At 23.5% G+C, this 12,063-nt stretch overlaps 1 protein-coding gene across 1 annotated transcript; it reads left to right on the top strand.

Annotated features, from left to right (window-relative positions):
• The first annotated feature begins 3,920 nt into the window (after positions 1 to 3,920).
• Positions 3,921 to 11,759, top strand: LOC111421875 (cytochrome P450 4V2-like). Its single transcript, XM_023055072.2, has 6 exons — positions 3,921 to 4,108; positions 4,159 to 4,359; positions 10,446 to 10,631; positions 10,686 to 11,011; positions 11,066 to 11,134; positions 11,189 to 11,759. The coding sequence occupies exons 1-6, from the start codon at positions 3,946 to 3,948 to the stop codon at positions 11,699 to 11,701; spliced, it is 1,458 nt and encodes a 485-aa protein (XP_022910840.2). The 5' UTR covers positions 3,921 to 3,945; the 3' UTR covers positions 11,702 to 11,759.
• The last annotated feature ends 304 nt before the right edge of the window (positions 11,760 to 12,063 follow it).

Genomic DNA, 12,063 nt, shown 5'->3' with positions numbered 1-12,063 from the left:
TCCCTTTGTATTAATTTTTAAAAATCACCTATTCATGTGACGTTTGTTAAAACTGATTATGCAAAAAAGTTATTTTCGCCTAAACGATTAAGATTCAAGAAATGAAACTTTTTGAGGGTATAAAGGAACGTTTAATGATAATTTATGCCAAATTATTAATTTCCAGGGTGATTATCTTATTTTATATAGATTTTTAAAAATCGCCTATTAATTTGACGTTTGTTAAAACTGATTATGCAAAAAAATTATTTTCTCCAAAACAATTAAGATTCAAGAAATGAAATTTTTTGAGGTTATAAAGGAACGTTTAAAGTTAATTTATACCAAATTGTTAATTTCCAGGGTGCTTATTTTATTTTATATAGATTTTTAAAAATCACCTATTAATTTGACGTTTGTTAAAACTGATTATGCAAAAAAATTATTTTCTTCTAAACGATTAAAATTCAAGAAATGAAACTTTTTGAGGTTATAAAGGAACGTTTAATGTTAATTTATACCAAATTATTAATTTCCAGGGTGATTATTTTATTTTATATAGATTTTTAAAAATCACCTATTATTCATTTGACGTTTATTAAAACTGATTATGCAAAAAAATTATTTTCTCCTAAACGATTAAGGTTCAAGAAATGAAACTTTTTGAGGTTATAAAGGAACGTTTAATGTTAATTCATACCAAATTATTAATTTCCAGGGTGATTATTTTATGTTATACAGATTTTTAAAAATCACCTATTAATTTGACGTTTGTTAAAACTGATTATGCAAAAAAATTATTTTCTCCTAAACGATTAAGATTCAAGAAATGAAACTTTTTGAGGTTATAAAGGAACGTTTAATGTTAATTTATACCAAATTATTAATTTCCAAGGTGACTATTTTATTTTATATAGATTTTTAAAAATCACCTATTAATTTGACGTTTGTTAAAACTGATTATGCAAAAAAATTATTTTCTCCTAAACGATTAAGATTCAAGAAATGAAACTTTTTGAGGTTATAAAGGAACGTTTAATGTTAATTTATACCAAATTATTAATTTCCAAGGTGACTATTTTATTTTATATAGATTTTTAAAAATCACCTATTAATTTGACGTTTGTTAAAACTGATTATGCAAAAAAATTATTTTCTCCTAAACGATTAAGATTCAAGAAATGAAACTTTTTGAGGTTATAAAGGAACGTTTATTGTTGATTTATACCAAATTATTAATTTCCAGGGTGATTATTTTATTTTATATAGATTTTTAAAAATCACCTATTCACTTGACGTTTGTTAAAACTGATTATGCAAAAAAATTATTTTTTTCTAAACGATTAAGATTCAAGAAATGAAACTTTTTGAGGTTATAAAGGAACGTTTAATGTTAATTTATACCAAATTATTAATTTCCAAGGTGACTATTTTATTTTATATAGATTTTTAAAAATCACCTATTAATTTGACGTTTGTTAAAACTGATTATGCAAAAAAATTATTTTCTCCTAAACGATTAAGATTCAAGAAATGAAACTTTTTGAGGTTATAAAGGAACGTTTATTGTTGATTTATACCAAATTATTAATTTCCAGGGTGATTATTTTATTTTATATAGATTTTTAAAAATCACCTATTCATTTGACGTTTGTTAAAACTGATTATGCAAAAAAATTATTTTCTCCTAAACGATTAAGATTCAAGAAATGAAACTTTTTGAGGTTATAAAGGAACGTTTATTGTTGATTTATACCAAATTATTAATTTCCAGAGTGATTATTTTATTTTATATAGATTTTTAACAATCACCTATTAATTTGACGTTTGTTAAAACTGATTATGCAAAAAAATTATTTTCTCCTAAACGATTAAGATTCAAGAAATGAAACTTTTTGAGGTTATAAAGGAACGTTTATTGTTGATTTATACCAAATTATTAATTTCCAGGGTGATTATTTTATTTTATATAGATTTTTAAAAATCACCTATTCATTTGACGTTTGTTAAAACTGATTATGCAAAAAAATTATTTTCTCCTAAACGATTAAGATTCAAGAAATGAAACTTTTTGAGGTTATAAAGGAACGTTTATTGTTGATTTATACCAAATTATTAATTTCCAGGGTGATTATTTTATTTTATATAGATTTTTAAAAATCACCTATTCATTTGACGTTTGTTAAAACTGATTATGCAAAAAAATTATTTTCTCCGAAACGATTAAGATTCAAGAAATGAAACTTTTTGAGGTTATAAAGGAACGTTTATTGTTGATTTATACCAAATTATTAATTTCCAGAGTGATTATTTTATTTTATATAGATTTTTAAAAATCACCTATTCATTTGACGTTTGTTAAAAGTGATTATGCAAAAAAATTATTTTCTCCTAAACGATTAAGATTCAAGAAATGAAACTTTTTGAGGTTATAAAGGAACGTTTAATGTTAATTCATACCAAATTATTAATTTCCAAGGTGATTATTTTATTTTATATAGATTTTTAAAAATCACCTATTAATTTGACGTTTGTTAAAACTGATTATGCAAAAAAATTATTTTCTCCTAAACGATTAAGATTCAAGAAATGAAACTTTTTGAGGTTATAAAGGAACGTTTAATGTTAATTCATACCAAGTTATTAATTTCCAAGGTGATTATTTTATTTTATATAGATTTTTAAAAATCACCTATTAATTTGACGTTTGTTAAAACTGATTATGCAAAAAAATTATTTTCTCCTAAACGATTAAGATTCAAGAAATGAACCTTTTTGGGGTTATAAAGGAACGTTTAATGTTAATTTATACCAAATTATTAATTTCCAGGGTGATTATTTTATTTTATATAGATTTTTTAAAATCACCTATTAATTTGAGGTTTGTTAAAACTGATTATGCAAAAAAATTATTTTCTCCTAAACGGTTAAGATTCAAAAAATGAAACTTTTTGAGGTTATAAAGGAACGTTTAATGTTAATTTATACCAAATTATTAATTTCCAGGGTGATTATTTTATTTTATATAGATTTTTAAAAATCACCTATTAATTTGAAACTGATTTTGCAAAAAAATTATTTTCTCCTAAACGATTAAGATTCAAGAAATGAAACTTTTTGAGGTTATAAAGGAACTTTTAATGTTCATTTATACCAAATTATTAATTTCCAGGGTGATTATTTTATTTTATATAGATTTTTTAAAATCACCCATTAATTTGACGTTTGTTAAAACTGATTATACAAAAAAATTATTTTCTCCTAAACGATTAAATGAAACTTTTTGAGGTTATAAAGGAACGTTTAATGTTAATTTATACCAAATTATTAATTTCCAGGGTGATTATTTTATTTTATATAGATTTTTAAAAATCACCTATTAATTTGAAACTGATTATGAAAAAAAATTATTTTCTCCTAAACGATTAAGATTCAAGAAATGAAACTTTTTGAGGTTATAAAGGAACGTTTAATGTTAATTCATACCAAATTATTAATTTCCAGATTGATTATTTTATTTTATATAGATTTTTTAAAATCACCTATTAATTTGACGTTTGTTAAAACTGGTTATCCAAAAAAATTATTTTCTCCTAAACGGTTAAGATTCAAGAAATGAAACTTTTTGTGGTTATAAAGGAACCTTTAAAGTTCATTTATACGAAATTATTAACTTCCAGGGTTTTTGAATTGTTTGTTTTATATAAATTATTAATTAACTAATGTAATAAAAAAAAATACAATAATTAGTCTATTAGATTTTCGAAATGACTTCATTAGGTATCAAAATAGATTATCTCATGAAAAAAATCCATTTATTTAATTGTTACTAATACAGCTTTTTTTCGGATATTTTAATTAATATCACAAAAACGAAGGTTAAGTAAGCAAATAAATTTGGCTTGGTGGATTACTTTTGCAGCACTTATCGAAATCTTTCTAAATAAGCCTCAAGTCTAATTTGAAATGATTACTGCTGGGTTTCTAATTATAATAATTACGGTGTTCGCATCGTTGGTGATATGGTGGTACTTGATTTTTTATAAATATAAAAATCAGTTAAAAATGTTTCCCACCCCGCTTCAAGTACCACTTTTAGGAATTAGTTATAAAATGCGAAATACTGTTGGTAAGTATCTTTAATTAAGCGAAGAAGTGATTTTTATCGATACCTTTTAGACATTTACAATACAATGGAGACGCTAGTAAAAAATTTCGGCAAAAATGTTTTTGCCATGATTGGACCAATTCCAATGCTTGTTACAACCGATCCAAAAGTATTTTCGGCTATTCTTGGATCCCCAAAACATATTAATAAACCATTCATGTTCACAACAGCTTTAAACCAGGTGGTAGGAAATTCACTTCTTGTAGTAAACGGTGATTATATGATTTTTGAAAATTTGGTCTTATTTTTGATGTATAATTTGACAATTGCTTCTTTAACAATTTTTTCCTGGAAATTTCAATCATATTATCTAATAGTTTTTATATCACATCATAATCTAGAATGTTTAAGGTTCAATTTAGCATATATATCATATCATATCATTATCATTAAAAACACGGCCGATAAGATTTTTTGAAAATTTGGTGTTATTTTTGATTTATAATTTCACAATTTCTTCGTTAACAATTTTTTCTTGGAAATTTCAATAATATTATCTAATAGTTTTTATATCACATCGTAATCTAGAATCTTTAAGGTTCAATTTTACATACATATCATATTGTTACCATTAAAACACGACCGATATTATTTTTTGAAAATTGGTGTTATTTTTGATTTATAATTTCACAATTTCTTCCTTAACAATTTTTTCCTAGAAATTTCAATAATATTATGTAATAGTTTTTATATCACATCATAATCTAGAATCTTTAAGGTTCAATTTAGCATACATATCATATCATTATCATTAAAAACACGACCGATATAATTTTTTGAAAATAGTGTTATTTTTGATTTATAATTTCACAATTTATTCCTTAACAATTTTTCTCTGTAAATTTCAATAATATTATCTAATAGTTTTTATACCACATCATAATCTAGAATCTTTAAGTTTCAATTTAACATACATATCATATCATTATCATTAAAAACGCAGCCGATATGATTTTTTGAAAATTTGGTGTTATTTTTGGTTTATAGTTTAACAAATTCTTCTTTAACAATTTTTTCCTGGAAATTTCAATAATATTATCTAATAGTTTTTATACTACATCATAATCTAGAATCTTTAAGCTTCAATTTAACATACATATCATATCATTATCATTAAAAACGCAGCCGATATGATTTTTTGAAAATTTGGTGTTATTTTTGATTTATAGTTTAATAATTTCTTCTTTAACAATTTTTCCTGGAAATTTCAATCGTATTATCTAATAGTTTTTATACCATATCATAATCTAGAATCGTTAAGCTTCATTTTAGCATACATATCATATCATTATCATTAAAAGCACGGCCGATATGATTTTTTGAAAATTTGGTGTTATTTTTGATTTATAGTTTAACAATTTCTTCATTAATAATTTTTTTCTGGAAATTTCAATAATATTATCTAATAGTTTTTATATCACATCATGATCTAGAATCTTTAAGGTTCAATTTAGCATACATATCATATAATTATCATTAAAAACACGGCCGATATGATTTTTTGAAAATTAGGTGTTATTTTTGATTTATAGTTTAACAATTTCTTCTTTAACAATTCTTTCCTGGAAATTTCAATAATATTATCTAATAGTTTTTATATCACATCATAATCTAGAATCTTTAAGGTTCAATTTAGCATACATATCATATCATTATCATTAAAAACACGGCCGATATGATTTTTTGAAAATTTGGTGTTATTTTTGATTTATAGTTTAACAATTTCTTCATTAATAATTTTTTCCTTGAAATTTCAATAATATTATCTAATAGTTTTTATATCACATCATAATCTAGAATCTTTAAGGTTCAATTTAACATACATATCATATCATTATCATTAAAAACACGGCCGATATGATTTTTTGAAAATTTGGTGTTATTTTTCATTTATAATTTCACAATTTCTTCCTTAACAATTTTTTCCTGAAAATTTCAATAATATTATCTAACAGCTTTTATATCACATCATAATCTAGAATCTTTAAGCTTCAATTTCGCATACATATCATATCATTATCATTAAAAACACGGCCGATATGATTTTTTGAAAATTTGGTGTTATTTTTGATTTATAGTTTAACAATTTCTTCATTAATAATTTTTTCCTTGAAATTTCAATAATATTATCTAATAGTTTTTATATCACATCATAATCTAGAATCTTTAAGGTTCAATTTAGCATACATATCATATCATTATCATTAAAAACACGGCCGATATGATTTTTTGAAAATTTGGTGTTATTTTTGATTTATAGTTTAACAATTTCTTCATTAATAATTTTTTCCTTGAAATTTCAATAATATTATCTAATAGTTTTTATATCACATCATAATCTAGAATCTTTAAGGTTCAATTTAACATACATATCATATCATTATCATTAAAAACACGGCCGATATGATTTTTTGAAAATTTGGTGTTATTTTTCATTTATAATTTCACAATTTCTTCCTTAACAATTTTTTCCTGAAAATTTCAATAATATTATCTAACAGCTTTTATATCACATCATAATCTAGAATCTTTAAGCTTCAATTTCGCATACATATCATATCATTATCATTAAAAACACGGCCGATATGATTTTTTGAAAATTTGGTGTTATTTTTCATTTATAATTTCACAATTTCTTCCTAAACAATTTTTTCCTGAAAATTTCAATAATATTATCTAACAGCTTTTATATCACATCATAATCTAGAATCTTTAAGCTTCAATTTCGCATACATATCATATCATTATCATTAAAAACACGGCCGATATGATTTTTTGAAAATTTGGTGTTATTTTTGATTTATAGTTTAACAATTTCTTCATTAATAATTTTTTCCTGGAAATTTCAATAATATTATCTAATAGTTTTTATACCACATCATAATCTAGAATCTTTAAGGTTCAATTTAGCATACATATCATATCATTATCATTAGAAACACGGCCGATATGATTTTTTGAAAATTTGGTGTTATTTTTCATTTATAATTTCACAATTTCTTCCTTAACAATTTTTTCCTGAAAATTTCAATAATATTATCTAACAGTTTTTATATCACATCGTAATCTAGAATCTTTAAGGTTCAATTTAACATACATATCATATCATTATCATTAAAAACACGGCCGATATGATTTTTTGAAAATTTGGTGTTATTTTTCATTTATAATTTCACAATTTCTTCCTTAACAATTTTTTCCTGAAAATTTCAATAATATTATCTAACAGCTTTTATATCACATCATAATCTAGAATCTTTAAGCTTCAATTTCGCATACATATCATATCATTATCATTAAAAACACGGCCGATATGATTTTTTGAAAATTTGGTGTTATTTTTCATTTATAATTTCACAATTTCTTCCTAAACAATTTTTTCCTGAAAATTTCAATAATATTATCTAACAGCTTTTATATCACATCATAATCTAGAATCTTTAAGCTTCAATTTCGCATACATATCATATCATTATCATTAAAAACACGGCCGATATGATTTTTTGAAAATTTGGTGTTATTTTTGATTTATAGTTTAACAATTTCTTCATTAATAATTTTTTCCTTGAAATTTCAATAATATTATCTAATAGTTTTTATATCACATCATAATCTAGAATCTTCAAGCTTCAATTTAGCATACATATCATATCATTATCATTAAAAACACGGCCGATATGATTTTTTGAAAATTTGGTGTTATTTTTGATTTATAGTTTAACAATTTCTTCATTAATAATTTTTTCCTGGAAATTTCAATAATATTATCTAATAGTTTTTATACCACATCATAATCTAGAATCTTTAAGGTTCAATTTAGCATACATATCATATCATTATCATTAGAAACACGGCCGATATGATTTTTTGAAAATTTGGTGTTATTTTTCATTTATAATTTCACAATTTCTTCCTTAACAATTTTTTCCTGAAAATTTCAATAATATTATCTAACAGTTTTTATATCACATCGTAATCTAGAATCTTTAAGGTTCAATTTAACATACATATCATATCATTATCATTAAAAACACGGCCGATATGATTTTTTGAAAATTTGGTGTTATTTTTCATTTATAATTTCACAATTTCTTCCTTAACAATTTTTTCCTGAAAATTTCAATAATATTATCTAACAGCTTTTATATCACATCATAATCTAGAATCTTTAAGGTTCAATTTAGCATACATATCATATCATTATCATTAAAAACACGGCCGATATGATTTTTTGAAAATTTGGTGTTATTTTTGATTTATAGTTTAACAATTTCCTCTTTAACAATTTTTTCCAGGAAATTTCAATAATTTTATCTAATAGTTCTTATATCACATCATAATCTAGAATCTTTAAGGTTCAATTTAGCATACATATCATATCATTATCATTAAAAACGCAGCCGATATGATTTTTTGAAAATTTTGTGTTATTTTTGATTTATAGTTTAATAATTTCTTCAGTAATAATTTTTTTCTGGAAATTTCAATAATATTATCTAATACTTTTTATATCACATCATAATCTAGAATCTTTAAGCTTCAATTTAACATACATATCATATCATTAAAAATACGGCTCATATGATTTTTTTTAAATTTGGTGTTATATTTGATTTGTAATTTGCCAATTTCTTCTTTAATAATTATTTTTTCCTGGAAATTTTAATAAAATTATCATATACTTTTTATATCACATCATCATCTAGAATCTTTAAGCTTCAATTCAACATACATATCATATCATAATCATTAAAAATACAACCGATATAATTTTTTAAAAATTTGGTGTTATTTTTGATTTAAAATTGAATAATTTCTTCTTTATTAATTTTTTCTTGGAAATTTCAATACTAATATCATATAATTTTTATATCACAATATAAATTAGAATCTTTAAGCTTCAATTTAACATATATGTCATATCATAATTCTTAAAAACACGGCCGATATGATTTTTTGAAAATTTTGTGTTATTTTTGATTTATAGTTTAACAATTTCTTCATTAATAATTTTTTCCTGAAAATTTCAATAATATTATCTAATAGTTTTTATATCACATCATAATGTAGAATCTTTAAGCTTCAATTTAGCATACATATCATATCATTATCATTAAAAACACGGCCGATATAATTTTTTGAAAATTTTGTGTTATTTTTGATTTATAGTTTAACATTTTTTTCCTGGAAATTTCAATAATATTATCTAATAGTTTTTATATCACATAGTAATCTAGAATCTTTAAGGTTCAATTTAACATACATATCATATCATTATCATTAAAAACGCGACCGATATAATTTTTTGAAAATTCGTGTTATTTTTGGTTTATAACTTGACAATTTCTTCTTTAACAATTTTTTTCTGAAAATTTCAATAATATTATCTAATAGTTTTTATATCACATCATAATCTAGAATCTTTATGCTTCAATTTAGCATACTTATCATATCATTATCATTAAAAACACGGCCGATATATTTATAGTTTACCAATTTCTTCAATAATAATTTTTTCCTGAAAATTTCAATAATATTATCTAATTGTTTTTATACCACATCGTAATCTAGTATCTTTAAGGTTCAATTTAACATACATATCATATCATTATCATTAAAAACACGGCCGATAGGATTTTTTGAAAATTTGGTGTTATTCTTGATTTATAATTTTATAATTTCTTCTTTAACAATTTTTTCCTGAAAATTTCAATAATATTATCTAATAGTTTTTATATCACATCGTAATCTAGAATCTTTAAGGTTCAATTTAACATACATATCATATCATTATCATTAAAAACACGGCCGATATGATTTTTTGAAAATTTTGTGTTATTCTTGATTTATAATTTGATAATTTCTTCTTTAACAATTTTTTCCTGAAAATTTTAATAATATTATCTAATAATTTTTATATCACATCGTAATCTAGAATCTTTAAGGTTCGATTTAGCATACATATGATATCATTATCATTAAAAACACGGCCGATATGATTTTTTGAAAATTAGGTGTTATTTTTTATTTATAATTTCACAATTTCTTCCTTAACAATTTTTTCCTGGAAATTTCAATAATATTATCTAATAGTTTTTATATCACATCGTAATCTAGAATCTTTAAGGTTCAATTTGACATACATGTCATATCATAATTCTTAAAAATACGTCCTATTTGATTTTTTGAAAGTAGTTCAAAAAAAGAACTTGGAAAAAGAAAACTTGAAGAGCAATAGACACAAAACAGTTGCTGACTTTTTAGCAGACCATATACATATATAATTCTTTAAATATAGGGGATGAATGGCGACGGCAAAGAAGACTATTAAATCCATCTCTGAACTACAAAAACGTAATGCAGGATAACAACATTTTTAATAAGCACTCTAATGGTCTTATCAATAAGTTAAAGGAAGAAATAAATAATGAATCAACCGATGTAGTACACATTCTTGAAAATTTCACTATTGAGCAGACTCTCGGTTTGTTTCTCATTTATTACTTTAACTTTAATATTAATAAATAAATTGATATAGAAACGATATTGGGCGAAACGGGAGCTGAATTTGACAAAGAGAAAATAGCAGAATGTATGAAATTATTGACGCAAATTGTTTTGGAAAAAATGTTTTTCCCCTTAACTTATTTTAGAATAACACAAATATTCACAAAAGTTTATTGGGAGGAAAGGAATGCAATAAAAATTACGCACAACATCTTAAAAGAATTTCTTAGAAGAAAACAGAAAGAAGATTGCGATTTAAAAATTAAGGGGGATCCCAGGTATATCGATATTTTATTGGGGGATAAAAATAACCGCGAAGTGGATGTTATAAAACAATTAATGTTGGCGACTACGGCTGTAAGAAACATCTATAACTATATTAATGCTAAATTAATAAATTAATTATTTTAGGCTTCTGACACAATAGCATCATCGTTATCGTTTATTCTTCACCACTTAGCCAAATCCCCCGAAATCCAAGTAAATATTTTTGATTCAAATCAAACATTTTAAATTATTAAATCAAATTGATAGCAAAAAGCTTACGAAGAGGTTCACTCAATCCTCGGTGGAGATATTCACCAAACAATAACGAACCAACAAGTAGCACAAATGAAGTATTTGGATTTAGTTATCAAAGAATCATTGAGATTAAGTCCAGCTATTCCTATGTATACAAGAATACTCGAAGAAGATGTAACTTACGAAGAAACCACTTTACCTAAAGGATTAACGGTTTTTATGATCCCGTTTATGATGCATATTGATCCTGAATTATATCCGGATCCCGAAAAATTCATTCCCGAAAGGTTTCTCCCAGAAAATTTGAACCCAAATAGATATAGTTACGCACCTTTTAATCATGGTGTTCGGAATTGTATTGGAAAATTGTACGCAAAGGTCTCGATGAAAATTGCTTTGGCAAAGTTGCTGCTTAATTATGAGTTTGTGGACGTTCACCATAAACTTTTTCTATCCGTGGAGGTTACTTTGACATCGAAAAGTGGGGTTCGAGTTGGAATACGTAAAAGGAACCACATGAAATAAAACAATTAAGTTATTATTATGTAATATTGTTAACAATAAAAAATTGTATCGATCGAGATTCAAAATGAAATGATGTGTTATATATCATTTTAAAGAGGACACTTTAATCTTTAATTTGGTATAAAATTGAAATTATAAGAAATTGAAGCTGAAGGAATTTTTAAAAAATTACGATCTTTTTCTTAATCATTAAAAATTACCATATTTAGAAAAAAATTGTTTTGATCGAGATTGAAAATGAAATGATAATGGTTTATATGTCGTTTTAAAGGGGACACTTTAAGCTTTAATTTGATATAAAAATCGTTTTTTCAACTTTAAAGCACGAGTCACCCCGATTTTTGAAAGTTGACGTTTTTCTT

This window comes from Onthophagus taurus, unplaced genomic scaffold, assembly GCF_036711975.1.
Source record: "Onthophagus taurus isolate NC unplaced genomic scaffold, IU_Otau_3.0 ScKx7SY_15, whole genome shotgun sequence".
NCBI lineage: Eukaryota > Metazoa > Arthropoda > Insecta > Coleoptera > Scarabaeidae > Onthophagus > Onthophagus taurus.
Note: the sequence above shows the minus strand (reverse complement) of the source record. Positions and strands in the feature narration are given on the sequence as shown.